Genomic DNA, 15,266 nt, shown 5'->3' with positions numbered 1-15,266 from the left:
AAAGCCTAATGTGATGCGCATTTGTAATTCATAGAAAAAATGGCAAGATTTCTATCCTTAAAAAAACCTTTATTAGCTCTTTGCATCATTTAAGTAATCATATTTTCAAAATGCATTTACATCAATTGTTTTAAATCAACATAAATAGGTTTAGTTATGTCTCAGTGTAGCACCTCTTTTGAGCTGAGCTCCCTCTCCTCTTCTCTCTGTGCCGGTTCTGGTCTCTCCTGCTCTCTCTCTGGTATCTCCTCAGCTACAGGAAGCTCCCCGCGCCGCCGGGACGGTGGGATGGGCCTCAGGACCGCGGCCTGTTTCCATAGCGGCAGGATTTTAGGAGGAAGGCCTGTGTAGACACAACACTTCACTGTCAATGACAGGATGCTTCTCTGAATATCAAGGAAACTGTCGAGAATATCTAGATATCATATCTGACCCCAATAGATATACAAAAAACATTTTCATGAAAATTCAACACATTTATTTTTATGGCTATATTATATATTTCTGCACTTTTAATTATTTTTATTGCCGTTTATAAAACCCCTTTCATATGCATGTATGAATAAAAGTTTGGGATCATTAAGACTTGCAATGTTTTTTTAAAAGAAGTCACTTCAGAAGAAGAAGAAGAAGCTCATCAAGGCTGTATTTATTTGATTAAAAATACTGAAAAAACTGCAACATTTCATTCCAATATAATATTTCTGTTTTAATGCACTTTAAAATATGATTTATTTGGGTTATGAAAAGCTTATTTCCGTCAACTATTACTTCAGTCCAAAGTGTCACATGATCCTTCAGACATGTAATATGCTGATTTATTATTAGAATGATCAATTTTGACAACAGTTGTGCTGCCATTTTTATTTTTTATTTTTAATACAAACTTTTTCTTTGAGTCTTAGAGTTTCTTGAGTTAAATGTAAATTGTAAAAAAGATAATATATTAAATGGAAATGAAAATTATGCGCAATGCATTGATTTTTTTTGTCTAAGCTGCGTTTGTTCAATCAAAATACAGTTAAAAACTATGATTTAAAATATTTTTTTCCTAGATATAGATATATATTTTGTAGATATTTTCACATGTAAATTATTCCAGTAATATTATTTTTCTGACCTGAATGAAAATTAACAAAAAAACATCTTTACTCTTTTAAGATTTCTTTGTAACGGTTGTATATACTGTTTTTCTTCATGAGTTTAGAGTGAAATATGACCGACTTACTCATGCAAGGGTTCTCGAGTAGTTCTTTAGCACCCTTCTTCTCAAACGGTGGTTTGACAAGTGATGCCTTGGAGAAAAAAAGCACAATTTAACCTTTTTTTAGATGCAAAACAACACTGTTTGAACAATGGTTTCAGACTCACCAAAGGCCTGGTCTCTGTCTCCACGTCATCAATCCGGGCCCTCATTTCCTCTTGAGAGATCTGTGTGTTTTCATCGATGAAGAGCAGCTGTCTCCTCCTCTTCTTCTGCTCTGTAGGGGATTCAGGCCTCACTACAGCAGGCTGAGAGAGGAACACGGGGCTTGACGACAAATGTGTCAAATGCTTTGATGCGGGACGAAGACAGATCTCACGCCATAACGCACCTCGAGATCAGGGCTCCACTCTCTCGCTGCCCTCTCTTCTCTGGGTTCAACAACCATTTTCTCCTCGTCGCCGGGCGGGGGGGAAGGTATGACTATAGACACTGATACCGGGGTCTTTTCTCTTTCTTCTAACTCAGGCATTGCCATGGGCAGCCCCTGGTCCTCCTCAGGCAGCAGGACAGCCTCCTGGCTTGATGCGCCAGTGATCTGTGCCCTGAAAAATCATAATCATGTTTGTTGTTTTTCAACCCATCCCTCGAACTGAAAGCTGTATGTGTATGTATTGTGAGTATGTTTTTATATATATATATATATATATATATATATATATATATATATATATATATATATATATATATATATATACACATACAGGGGTTGGACAATAAATCTGAAACACTGGCCAATTTATTGTTGGAGGTTTCATGGTTAAATTTGACCAGCCTGGTGGCCAATTGATTGCACAGTCCACAGATTAATATCGCATAACAACATTATGGGTAGCATATGAGCGCTCAAAAGAGGAGAGCATGTCTTTGTACACCTGTGACCCAGACAGCAAGTCTTTGTGATTTATCAAGAACCACGGTATCCAGGGTAATGTCAGCATACCGCTAAGAAGGACAAACCACATCCAGCAGGAGTAACTGTGGACGCAAGAGGAAGCTGTCTGAAAGGGATGTCCGGGTGCTAACCCGGATTGTATCCAAAAAACAACTCACTGCAGAATTAAAAGTGCACCTCAACTCTCCTGTTTCCACCAAAACTGTCCATCAGGAGCTCCACAGGGCTATAGTCAAACCTTTGGTTGGTTGCAATGGTGCCAGCAGCGAAAATCTTGGGCTGTGGACAATGTGAAACATGTGTTCTTCTCTGATGAGTCCACCTTCAGGAGAGTTACGGTGTGGAGAAGCCCCAAAGGAGCATAACAACCCAGACCGTTGCGTGCCCAGAGTGAAGCATGGGGGTGGATCAGTGATGGTTTGGGCTGCAATATCATGGCGCTCCCTAGGCCCAATACTTGTGAGCTCATCACTGCTTCTACCGAACCATTCTGGAGGACCACGTGCACCCCATGGTTCAAACATTGTATGCTGAAAGCGGTGCCGTGTATCAGGATGATAACGCACCAATACACACAGCAAGACTGGTGACAGAGTGGTTTGATGAACGTGAAAGTGAAGCCGAACATCTCCCATGGCCTGCACAGTCACCAGATCTAAATATTATTGAGCCACTTTGGGGTGTTTTTGAGGAGCGAGTAAGGAAACGTTATTCCTCCACCAGCATCACGTAGTGACCTGGACACTATTAAGCAAGAAGAGTGGCTCAAAATCCCTCTGGCCACTGTTGAGGACTTGCATCTATCATTCCCAAGACCAACTGATGCCGCAAAAGCAGGCCCTACACCATACTAATGAGTTATTGTGGTCTAAAACCAGGCATTTCAGTTTCATTGTACGCATATATATTTATATTCAGATTTTCTTACATTATATATAAATATAATATATGCATATTTTTCACGCAGAACACACACACATATATAATGCACACAAAAACTTGTGATTAATCTTTGCCCAGCACTAAATTTTAAATGTCAGATTAAAAATGGACACACATTATCAGTCAGTATGAAAAATGATAACGCTTAATTAATAGAGAAAAGCAAAAATCTGTATCTCAGTTAAAATATGATTAATCATCCCTGTTAAAAAAAAAGGTACGATGGTTAGGTAAATGGCTAAATGGTTTGAGCTGGTATTTAGCTGGTCAAGAGCTCCTAAGCTGAACCTGAACTGGAGCTAGCACCTTAGGACCAGCACAAGACCAGCTCAGGACCAGATTCAAAACATACCTAAGCTGGTTTTCAGCAGGGAGGCAGCCTTAACAACACAGACGAACCAAGGTGAAAACTAGAGAACGTTTCAAGGTTTTCACTGGGACTTTAAAACCTTCAAAGTTTTCCATTTTTAGCATGTTCTGTTTACCGAAAGCTTACTAGAAACTAAATAAGAGCAAGTCTACATTTGAGTGTGATTGTCTAAACGTACAGATCTAAAGAGACTGATGTTGTCAGATCTCTGGCTGCTTCTCGCTCAAGCGCTGCTCTCTCTTGCTCTCTTTCATCAGGCACACCGGGCTCTCTGTCCTCTTCTGTCTCTTTCTCTATTCGCTCTCTTTCCCTGTCTATATCCGGCTGCCTCTCATCGTCACCTGCAAAAAAACCAAGCACTTCTCAAATTTGAGCATGAAACTCATTATATAAAATCTCAGTGATATAAAACAAGACGCGACACGACAGAAATAGCTGGAACTGATGAAAACACACTTCATGCCATTTCCATCCTTTTATTTAAAAACCGAGCATTGATTAGGAGTGTTTGAGCAAATCCCAGAATCTCCAAAACTGTATTAGTAGCAGTAAAGAAGGTTTTTTGAAGAATGTCTGTAACCAAACAGTTGATTTTAGCCATTACATGACTTCTTCTTATTTTGTTTTTAAATAAAGTATTAAATAATGCAATAATGTTAAATAATTAGAATTAGAATGTATTCTGTCATATACATAGATAGATAGATAGATAGATAGATAGATAGATAGATAGATAGATAGATAGATGGATGGATATGGATATGATGGATTTGAAATATGATAGAAGACATGATGGATGGATTTGGATGGATGGATTTGGATGGATGGATGACCGGATCAGATAGATAGTAGATAGATAGATAGACGTGTGGACGGATAGATAGAATATCATTTTGGGGATCTAGAATATCATTTTGGGGGGTTAATGAGAACACTCACGCTCCAGAAAGTGATCGGGTTGCTCCAGCAGCAGCTCGATCATGTCAGACTCCTGCAGATCCGCTCCTTCAAACTGAGGGATGAGAGAAAGAGCATTCAGGATACACACCGTGACGCACGTATGGAGATGATACTGAGAGACAGCTCTACCTCTGGGTCAGGGATGATGACCGGCTCTCTTTCTGTAAGGGTGATGGACTCCTGGCTGGCCGTGATGCCTACAGGGGAAACAAAGAGCTTTAAAAACACACACGAAATATACATTTCTGTATGTCTGTCTTCTCCTTTATTGCTGTTCCTTTGTTATAATTTCTCGGATGGTGTGAGTTCCCATACTACGGATGTTTGTAAGTGTATGTCGCTTTGGCAATGGATCGCATTTCAGCGAAGTAATAAGCGCTTACCGTCTGAAGGTGGTGTTGGTTCTCGAGTGGGCGGGACTTGCTCAGGTAAGACTTCTTCCATTCGCTGAGCCACAGTGAGAGAGGTTAGACTACACACTTCTGATAAAACCCATCCTAACATTTTTTTAAAAATCGAGTACTACGTTGCTCAGGAATTGATGATCGAGAAACATTTTTCGTTTTGTTTCTTGATAAATAGAAAGTTTTGATTCGCATCCACCTTGACGAGGCTTTTCGGACTTGGCAGGTCATAACCAGTCTCCATGATGCCGAAGAACGGATCCCTCGCTCCTTCTGTTTCATCAAACAGCGCGGCGGCATCTGGGATCATGTGACTCTGCCTGAGAAAAAAAAAAAGGAGGAACTGTAAATGTAAGACATCTTATACAGTATGTTCCAAACTGTCACTATTTTTTATTTGATTTACATTTGTCTTTAGCCTAATATTCAGAATTTATTTGATTCAAAAAAAGCTACATTTTTGTTTTCTTTTAACCTTAACTTCAAATAAAGATCTGTAATTGTAAACTGGAAGCATTTTTTTTAAATTTTACTCATGATAACCTATATTTTGTGTTGTCGTATTTTGCATTTCTTAAAAACAAAGTCTCAACCTTTTTCGAAAAACAAAATCTGAATCATTTGCAAATGCATTACAAATGCTGGCAAGAAACCGTAAACAGGGTTCCATTGATCTAAATTATAACGTAACACGTGCTCATAATAAAAAATGTCTGAGAAATAAAATGCCTGACCTGGTTTCTTCATCCCTCATATCAATGTTGGACTTCATGTTAAGACGGAGCAGTCTATCTATCGCCCACTGAGTGTCCTCTGAGAAAAAACAAACTATTACAGAAACACAGTCAAAATCTCTAAATTCGTATATAACCTCGTCCTTATCAGCCCGAAGACTATATTGTAAAAGAGCAAAAATGCAGTTGAAATAGCAAAAACCTTCTTTGGTTACATGCTGTTCTCCTACTAAATCAATCTTTTATATATATATATATATATATATATATATATATATATATATATATATATATATATTAAAAATTGTGTCAACCCACAAACAATCATTCACCCTCAAGTTTTAGTACACCGACCTAACAAAAATTCACACTGTCTGTGGTAGACGAGCACCACTCCATACTGCAGCTGAGAGGACAGGTACAGGGAGAAACGTGGGCGGGGCAATCCTGATAAAGGGGGCGGGACACTGACCAACACGTAATCCATGATGTCACAGCTGTGAAACACACCGAGAACTCCATCAATGTGTTGTTTCCACACAAGTACTGCATTCCCAATAAGATAAAACAAGTTGTAAGATCATATGCGAAATGTATGTGAATGGTTTTGTGGAAAAATATATGTATGTTGTGTTGACAGTCCTTCTCATTGTGTGGGATTAAAAATTAAACTGATCCTTTTACTTTTTCAGTGTGTCGAAACTCAGTAGTTTATATTATCTTCAACACATTGATACTGTATATATATATATATATACACATACATATATATAATTCATAAGAAAATTCTCAGCCTATCTCAACTTATCACATTTCTTATTTGAAGTTAATTTAATGCTCTTGATTACAAATGAGAAAAGCGACAGATTCTTAAAATATGTGTTTTTTTATCCTTTTTATTTAATTGTACTTTATTTTTTATATTTATTTCGTTTGATTTGTAAGTTTTATGTAATTTTATTCCTTTACAGGCTGTATCTCTTTTATATTTATTCCTTGCCGCATAATAATGTTTTTTTACTCCTTTAAAAAACCTCAGAGAATAAAAACCCAGAAAAATCTTAATTATTTTTATTTAATTAATTAATGAATTAATAAATAATAATAATAATAATAAAAACACACATCACATCTAACTACCAGAAACAAACCAAATATGGATGATCGTATTAACTGTCTTTTAATTTTATTATGCAGGAAATAGTTCACAAGGGATGCATGGTTTTCACTGAACAGAAAGGATACAAACCAAGTGCGCTGGACATTGACTTTGAGCAGATCCCTCCGACTGACCTTTCGTCCTTTAGTGGCCGCCAGCCTGGAAATTGTATATTTAGTTAAATATTAATAGTTATAGATCTCAGTTCTAACATAGCATCCTTTGAAATAGACAGTCACGTCCTAATTATGGATTTTCACGATGTGAACATAAGCACCTTCGTAGTCTTAAAACTCGAGAACTTACCAAATCGTGGCAAAGCACCCGGTTCTATGATTGAGCACAACGGGATAGAAAAACATCGTGAACGAGATCGATTTAGAGCAAAAGTAGACCAAAAACTGGAATAGCGTGATCGTGAAACAAATCTCTCAGGTGAAAGCCAAACTGTTTTTTATATATATATATATATATGGTACTTCAAAGGTTGCTGCGGGGAATTTTGTTTTGAAAGCTCTACCAATCAGCTGCTTTGCAAATAACATAAACCAATCTAATTAAGACAGCAGTCTAGGACGCGTTTTACTGGACTGTCTTGTTTCCATAATAATTCCATAAGGAATATTAAGAAGTAATTGAGGATTTTACATAGCATTCCAGTCATAGTAAGAATCGTTAATGGCGAATATCAATTATATTATCGACAAAAAAGCAAAAACGAAAAATATTGCTGATATATATATATATATATATATATATATATATATATATATATATATATATATATATATATATATATATATATATATAATAATAGATCATATCATATAATATATAATCGCCAACAGGTGGCGTATAGGTTGCACTTTCTGAATACAACACGAAAAAAGTTCTATTCTTATTTGCTTTTCTACTAGTTTATGAATATTGATTAGGTTTGCCCAGTACCCTCAGCTGATTGGCTGACGCAGACAAGTGGGCTGACGGACGACCCAATAATACTAGGCCGAAGTCTTAACTTATGAATATTAATTATCTAAAGAACTCAAGCGAAAGGTCACTTGCCGAAAGCGTATTAATATTCATGAGGAAAGACTTCGCCATAGTAGGTTTCGGACGAATACGCGAAGAGAATCGTCTCGCTCGTGTACTTCCGGACTAAGCTAACCGGAAACCGCCTGCTCGCAACTTTTTTTTTGTCTTCGCTATTGCACATCGATTAGAAATATCGGTCATCATGTCGGGCTCGTCAAACATCGTAGCGATGAAGAAAGTCGTTCAGCAGCTGCGCTTCGAAGCAAATATCAACAGAGTAAAGGTTAGTTTCTTTTTGGCGGTTTAATTTCCAGAGGAAACTGAAGCTAGCGAGTTAGCCGCCGGGTTGAGCTTGGGCGTGGACCTGTAGCCCGTTAGCTTTGTTTCAGAGCCTTCTCATTTGTGTCTTGAAAGTAATTGTATATTGTAGTTAAGTAATACTAATATTAATTAAACAAACTCGGCGTTATACAGACTCTTGAAAAGAAATGCGGTCTGTGCCTACTGCCTAGCTATCTGGAACGAGTAACGTTAATTTGTTATGTAGACCCTCCCTTATTTATGATAAGAAGCGTAGACAAGAAATGCACATCTGATACAATACATCGATGTATTTGTGTGTCTGTTACTATGACTGTGTATTCAGCATTTCAGCTGATACACAACCCACGTTATGTTTCCATTCCCAGTACATTTGTGAGACGATGTGATTTTATTTCTGGGATTTGTAGGTTTCTCAGGCGGCTGCAGAGCTTCAGCAGTTCTGCATCCAGAACGCCCTACAAGATCCTCTGCTGACCGGTGTGTCTTCAAGCACCAACCCCTTCAGGACACAGAAGGTTTGCTCCTTCTTGTGAGGATCCGCGATGGGCATCTGCCATTGGTAAGAATGGGTTAGCAATTTGGTTAAAATGCGAAACGGTCTAAAGCCGAAAAAAACATTTTCAATTTTTGTCTTCTCAGGCTTTTTCCTGTTCCTGTGACGTTTCTGCTGGGAAATAAGAAAACCACTGCCATGATGTGTAATTGAAAAAGCAGCAGCACGAAGCTGTCGTCTTGCCAGTTAATACCTCATGCCATAAACACAAAAACAAGAACTGAAAGGATTTGCCGCTCTGGCTGCTTTATGTCTGTTATGGTGCATTTTCATTTTAGAAGAATTTTGTTTAACGTCTCCGCTCGAGTCTCCTCCTCACAGCCCTCAGATTTTCGTTTGAAGGCTTCAAACTAAAAAGTCTGCCTTAATGAGTGAGAAACAACGCTCCAGTTTTGTGGAGGGAAGGCTTTTGTATTGTTGTGTGGCACAGCAGAGGAAACTTAGTAATTTATTGTGCCTTTTTAACATTGTAGTCTATTTCTCTATCTTCTCTGCCTTAGACTTTTTATAACCCAAAATAAAACGTTGATTTCTACATGTCTCCGTTGTTGTTTTTGGTTTTTTGCTCACTGTAAAAAATTGCTGAAGATATAATAACTTTATAAGCAGAACAGAAGCTAGTTTTATCACGGTAACATGAACTAGAAGCATCATTTTCAACAATAAACCAGCGTACAATATGAAGTTACTTTAGGCTGGTTTATTGATCATTTACATAGATTATGATAATGGTTAAGGCTAGTTTGTTGCAAGCAGTGTGATATGATTTACTCTCAATCAAACTGCATTAATTAATCTCGATCAAACGGCTAGCTAACAAAAACATGCTAGCATAAAGAGTTATCTGTTTTTGAAAATAAACTTCGTTTTTTTTTTTTTTTTTTTAAAAAGGAACTTTAATATCTGTTCCACTGCACGCGAAGAACCTAAATGGATTTAAAAATATCAAAACGTTCTTAAATATTTTAAATAGCCTCATATCGTACGCGCGTCATTGCTTCTGGGTATTTTTATGGACCCTAATTGGCTTGAAAAAATAGAAATCAGGTGCATGTGGGTTGGGTTAGTAATTAGGCAGGTAATGCTAAAATAAGACTTTTTCATTAGTCTAAACGGCGAGCTACGTTGTGTTATGTTTACGTGCCCGATAAGCCTTTTTTTATATTTATGATATAATTAGCTAGCGAGATGTGTCTGAGTGGGACATTAATACGGTTCATTGCCGTCTTTCTTACGACGTCCCCGCTCACTGAATGTTATCCTCGCTTGTATCCTAGTCAATTCCAGCAAGCAGGGCCTTTGGCGAGCCAACAGCTGTTGAGCGGTCAGTATCAGGCCGCGGTTCCGCCTGAAATAAACGACCCCGTTCCACAACGTCGTCAGAAAACAGTATCCGTGTACTGCCACGAAGGAGCGATAGAGGTCGCGATGAGCACGGACCTGTTTGCGTCGGGGTTTCCAGTCCTCGCCGGTGAGCTGTGGATGGGTTCCTCTTCGCGGCTTAACGACGTGTCTGCGGCGTCGTGCGGAGCCGTGCAAACCGGAGAATCGCAGTTAACCATTTTTGCGTATTTCACGGATTGCGGAACCAAACTATCCGTGAGTTCACACACACCTTCGGCGTTCTGCTGAAAGATGGATTGGCCGATGGTGCTCTTTGGGGTTTGCTTCTTTTAGTCTGACTGAAAGACTTGTAGGGAAGCACTGTTGAGTGATAATTGTAAACCGCTGGTAAATGGTTCAAACCCATTTGTCTTCTCAGGTAACTGGAGACTCTCTAGTGTACTCGAATGCCATCGTGTACTCCCCTCAATTATCTCCTGACGGTGTCCTTCGCCAGGAAGGTGCAGTTATACCTGTTCAGTGCCAATACCAGAGGTACGCTGACAAACCTCGGATTTCTTAATTTTTGGATTTTAGCTTTATTAACTCCTGTTATGTTCTCTTAAGGCGGTACAGTGTTGACAGCGCAGCAGTAGCACCCACTTGGACCCCATTTGCTTCCACTCTTTCTGCCACAGATCATCTGGACTTCAGCCTCCGACTGATGAATGGTGTGGTATTTAAGTTCGCAGCGTTCTGCTTCAGAATTATTTAACGGATTTTTGGTATTCTTTTGAAGATGATTGGCAGTACGAGAGGGGCTCAAACATCTATTTCCTTGGAGATGCGATAAACCTCCAAGCATCTGTTACCTTGGCCAATCACTTCCCCCTCCTCTTGTTTATTGACTGGTGTGTGGCAACACCAACTTATGGTGTGGTTCCTAGCGACGTCAAATATTCTTTTGTGGATAATAATGGGTGAGTTTTATCCGTTTATCAGACTCTAATTAGTTACTGTGTATGTATTAGACTTAAACTCTTGTGCTAAAATGACATGATTCATTCAGTGCCAGACTGGTCCTGCAGTATGAATGAATAAGTGCATCCAAAGGGATGTCGAAGGTGTTATGCAAGAATCGTTTACTTGTCTTGGCACGAAGAAACCCTCTACTAGGTTGTTTGTACACTTGAATTCAGCGTTTTGAACTTCTGAGAAAGGAAGCACTAATTATGTAGACTGCTTTCAGATGTCTTGCAGACAGTAGGAGTTTGTACTCTCGCTCCAAGTTCTTGCCGAGGAGCCAAAGCAACACATTAAACCTGCAGCTAAATGCCTTCAGATTCTACAACTTGACCAGCAATTTGGTGAGCAGATATTAAGGTTAATTGAAAAGTTTGTTCGCCCAAGAATAAAGATTACTAAAGCCTTAAATACACCGTGTACAGAATTTTGACCTCTCGGGGGGTGACCATTTAAAGCCTCAGATTATGTTTTTGCTATTTCAAGCTGCATCTTCTATTAACAAGGTGCCCGTTTCTGCCCGAGATGCTTGGAATGACTATAAAAGTCTGGTAGTCTGTGATCCTCATTTGTTTAGTGCATGATGCCCAGTTTTTTGTCTCCGTTTCCATTTACAAAGTGGAAAGTGTGATGCCTAGTGTTTCTTTTTTCCCACATGGATCAGGACAATTGGAACCTTCTCTAAAATACCATTGTTGCATTAGTCATACAGGTTTTCGTACAACATGGGGATGAGTGAATGGCAATGTTTGGTTGACCCTGTGTAGTGTAATGCCTCCTGGTTTTATTTGAAACAGGTTTTCATCTCATGTTACCTAAAAGCTATCCCTGCTGCGTATCTTGTGAGCCCTCAGAACCGAGCATGTTCTTTTATTGACGGAAGGTAATGACTGGCTTCTATCAAGATTTTTATTTATTTATTTTTTTGTATCAATCGGTTGCAATTTATGCAAGATCCCTGTGGATGTTGCAGGTGGCAGTCTGTGGATGGAAGTGATGAGGTGTGTAACACCTGTGAGCCATCCTTACAAGCTGCGGCAGAGCCTGAACTAATCCAGCCTTTCCGCGTTACACTAGCCCCTCCTGTCAAACAGCCTTATTTGGTCCCAAAGCCAAGATCGGCTGGTTTCTTTCATGTGAGACCAGGTCAGTCATTGGAACCTTTTAAAACTCTCATGCGTTCAAAGCAGTTTGCCTATGGTGGTGTGTCGAAGAGAGGAACCGACTCAACAAAGGTTTTCACATTTTTAATGTCTCATTCTTCAGCTTATTCAAGTAATGTGGCACTTAAACACTTTTCTCCTCTTTATAACAGACCAGGGCAAGATTGCCACATTAGGCCCTTTGTTTCTGATATCAAAGCAAGAAACCAGCACCCGGTCAACTGGGTTCCCGCCGTCCGGCCCAGCTGAGGTCACCTCAGCATCTGTTGCTGAGGAGCCGAAGCTCTTTAACTCAACCACGATGATTCCTGTGGAAGAACTGGAGTTTAAAACCAATAAAGTGACTGAGGGCTTCAGTCCATTAGAGAAGAGCCTGTTCCTTAATGTTGCTGATCTCTTCGGTTCAGAAGAGGGGAGCGGGTTTGAACAGTGACTCTCTGCATAAGGAACGTAAGCACAGAGGGGGAAAAATGGAAACTGACAATGTGACCTTTTCTATCGGGGAGGAAAAAAATAAATAAAAATTTTAGAACCTCTCATCTTGGTCCTTGCCGATTACTGCAGATGCTGTGGTCACAGAAATGGTGTTTATACATTAAAATTAATCTCAATTGAAGTGTTTTTTTTTGTGCAATTAAAAAAAAAAAAACTTTCACATTTTTTGATGTGCACCCATAAATATTTTTGAATTATAATTTAAAGTAACATTTGGCACTTTTTTTTTTTTTTTTTTTTTTTTTTTCTTCTTCTTCCCTTTACTTCACAATTACTTGAATAACTTTTTGAAAGTCTGGTTGTCAAGTACGTTTCAAAACAAATTTAAATACAAACTGTACATTAAAAGTGTACTTTGAAGCATATGTTAAATACATTAAATTAATCATTGTAACTTTTTAGACCCTTTTATGGTCCCTATTATTCATCCTCCATTTCAGTGTACATGATTCTTTTTGCTGTTCGTATGGGCATTAATTTCATCGCAGACATCGAAGATTTATCTTGGTTGCTATATTCAATTTCAAATTCATTTATAAGCCAGATAACTTTTGCATTTTTTTCAGTAGTGAGTTTTTCTCCCAGTACACCTGTTATGAACTATAAAAATGTAGTAGCGCCGTGTACATAACTTTCCATAAAAAGTGGTTAATAATTTGCCATGCATACTACTTCTTCATTGATATAACTGATTTTGATGTTATGTACTTCACAGTCTCTTTGATGTTATTGTCCTCGGGTATCATTTTCACCAGGTGTGCCATTCGTCTGAAGCCGTCCACCAGCCCCGCTCCAGTCAGCCCAGAACACGGCTGAATGAACCAGTCTCGATCACTGCAGCTCTTTCTCAGGTTAAACTGCTCTGTGATCTCGGTTACCGTTGCAGCTTGTACAATATCTTGCTTGTTGGCTAGAACCACCACCGGGAGTCCCCTGAGGTGGTCGCTCTTTAAGGTCTGTTCCAGCACGCTCTTGGCCTCGTCCAGACGCTTAATATCAGAAGAGTCAACGACGAACACAATTCCAGCCGTGTCCTGGTAAAAATTCCTCCAGTGCGCTCGCATCTTGACCTGCCCTCCGACGTCCCACACGGTCAGGGTGACTTTGTCCCTGTTCTTCTTCGCTTCGATCATTTCCACATTGAATCCAATTGTAGGAACCGTGTGGAAGTCCTCGTTGTACTTCAGTTTGTAAAGAAGCGTTGATTTTCCAGCTCCGTCGAGCCCTAAGAGGAGGATGCGGGTTTCAGGTTTGTGTCTGGATCCTGAATGGCCCATTGTGTAGGTCAGGTGTACACAAACACCAAAGCTTCTCGCTGTGATCTCGCAACAAATGTAAGTTTACTTAAGATGGTGTCTGCGTCACTCGGTGATGTATTATATCTAGCTTATCTACATAGTGCTGTACGATTAATGGGTCAAAGTATCACAGGACACCTCCCAAATGATACGCTAAGAATGCCTGGAACGGAGTTCTGCTTAATATTTCTCTCATGTCTTAATGTACACGTTTCAACAAAATATCGCATGCTAAAACTAAATTATAATCTCATGGGTTCCCACGTCACATGTTCAAAAAGATCCTAAAGAAACTAAAGAACGTCATCTGACATAAAATAGGACCTTGAAAATTTAACCTTTGCAAAACTAATAAATAGATATGAAATAAATAATTACAAGTCTACAGTTAAGACTGTTGCCCTGAGACGTGTGTTTAAAGAAATCAATCATGAGTTTCCCATTACATTTATCAACTGACTTCATGACACGTGTGACCGTGACCAGGCATTATGACATCATAAATGTCTTGGAAAAACTCTTCAAATAAATCTGTTTCCATTTCAGTTAGTGGAAACCAAACAAACAAATAAAAAAAGTTAAATGGGCCCCACAGACATCCCATCTCAGTCTTTCCAGATACGTCCAGCACTGGTTTGACTTCATCACCTTTAGAAACCTCACGGTGGATTTCAGGGAAAAACAAGAAGAACGACGACTAAAAGTTCACATCCGCAGGTTCACCTTTGTCTCCCGAGGGTTTCGTCTATCCACACCCCACCAGTCGGATCAGCCACAAAGACGAGTCCAGAGCAGTCGTCGTGAGTCCCGCAGCCACGGCGCCGTCTCTCCGCTGCCGCTTCGTTCTGAGAGGCGTCCGCTCTCCATTTTCCTTGAGAAACGCCGGGAGTGCGTTTTTCACACAACTTTATAGTCGTAAGCGACGCAAACTCGTTAAACTGCTCGGCTGTCCTTGAACTACACTGACCCATTTTTGCGTGCGGAAAAATCCTTGAAGTGTAGACCGTTGGGTGTCTCGTAAACTCCGTGCCAACACCGAGCTCAAACGTACATATATATACGTTACGACGACTGAACTACTGGGCGTCAGATCCAGTAAGAGTGTGTAAGGGCAGACTTATAGAACGCTTACTCAGTTGCAACGGGCACGAGAGGGGCTTTAATAGTCTACTGGGCTCAACAATGCTGCTTGTGCTATTCTGGGGCTTTACACCTGGCCCCGGTTGTCACCGTCCGGTTTCGTGTCACCGTTAAAGCTCGGTGTGTTAAAGACACGGACAAGGCACTGCAGTGTAGGGTTACTGAACCTGTGGAAATATGTCAG

At 39.6% G+C, this 15,266-nt stretch overlaps 3 protein-coding genes and 1 long non-coding RNA gene across 4 annotated transcripts; 2 read left to right on the top strand and 2 right to left on the bottom strand.

The window, feature by feature from the left end:
• Positions 1-234: 234 nt before the first annotated feature.
• LOC122355709 lies at positions 235-1,469 on the bottom strand. Its single transcript, XR_006252239.1, has 3 exons — positions 1,372-1,469; positions 1,229-1,295; positions 235-343 (listed from the first exon to the last, which is right to left on the bottom strand). It is a non-coding gene; the product is annotated as an uncharacterized LOC122355709 (long non-coding RNA).
• Positions 1,470-7,875: 6,406 nt separating this feature from the next.
• Positions 7,876-9,177, top strand: gng5 (guanine nucleotide binding protein (G protein), gamma 5). The gene is made up of 3 exons (XM_043254246.1): positions 7,876-8,046; positions 8,495-8,646; positions 8,727-9,177. The coding sequence occupies exons 1-2, from the start codon at positions 7,966-7,968 to the stop codon at positions 8,618-8,620; spliced, it is 207 nt and encodes a 68-aa protein (XP_043110181.1). The 5' UTR covers positions 7,876-7,965; the 3' UTR covers positions 8,621-8,646; positions 8,727-9,177.
• A 543-nt stretch (positions 9,178-9,720) lies between these two features.
• Positions 9,721-12,686, top strand: zp3b (zona pellucida glycoprotein 3b). The gene is made up of 8 exons (XM_043224358.1): positions 9,721-10,239; positions 10,403-10,518; positions 10,591-10,694; positions 10,763-10,943; positions 11,213-11,330; positions 11,784-11,869; positions 11,960-12,221; positions 12,302-12,686. The coding sequence occupies exons 1-8, from the start codon at positions 9,829-9,831 to the stop codon at positions 12,323-12,325; spliced, it is 1,302 nt and encodes a 433-aa protein (XP_043080293.1). The 5' UTR covers positions 9,721-9,828; the 3' UTR covers positions 12,326-12,686.
• Positions 12,218-15,085, bottom strand: arl14 (ADP-ribosylation factor-like 14). Its single transcript, XM_043224371.1, has one exon. It carries the CDS (start codon positions 13,919-13,921, stop codon positions 13,313-13,315), a length of 609 nt encoding a protein of 202 aa, XP_043080306.1. The 5' UTR covers positions 13,922-15,085; the 3' UTR covers positions 12,218-13,312.
• Positions 15,086-15,266: the final 181 nt, after the last annotated feature.

The sequence above is a fragment of the Puntigrus tetrazona genome, chromosome 2 (assembly GCF_018831695.1).
Source record: "Puntigrus tetrazona isolate hp1 chromosome 2, ASM1883169v1, whole genome shotgun sequence".
Taxonomy (NCBI): domain Eukaryota; kingdom Metazoa; phylum Chordata; class Actinopteri; order Cypriniformes; family Cyprinidae; genus Puntigrus; species Puntigrus tetrazona.
Note: the sequence above shows the minus strand (reverse complement) of the source record. Positions and strands in the feature narration are given on the sequence as shown.

Coding starts and splice junctions, on each gene's coding strand:
- gng5 (XM_043254246.1), top strand. CDS start 7,966: ATGTCGGGCTCGTCAAACATCGTAGCGATGAAGAAAGTCGTTCAGCAG. Junction 8,047..8,494: donor CAAATATCAACAGAGTAAAG/GTTAGTTTCTTT, acceptor TGGGATTTGTAG/GTTTCTCAGGCGGCTGCAGA.
- zp3b (XM_043224358.1), top strand. CDS start 9,829: ATGTGTCTGAGTGGGACATTAATACGGTTCATTGCCGTCTTTCTTACG. Junction 10,695..10,762: donor CAGCCTCCGACTGATGAATG/GTGTGGTATTTA, acceptor ATTCTTTTGAAG/ATGATTGGCAGTACGAGAGG. Junction 12,222..12,301: donor GAGGAACCGACTCAACAAAG/GTTTTCACATTT, acceptor TCTTTATAACAG/ACCAGGGCAAGATTGCCACA.
- arl14 (XM_043224371.1), bottom strand. CDS start 13,921: ATGGGCCATTCAGGATCCAGACACAAACCTGAAACCCGCATCCTCCTC.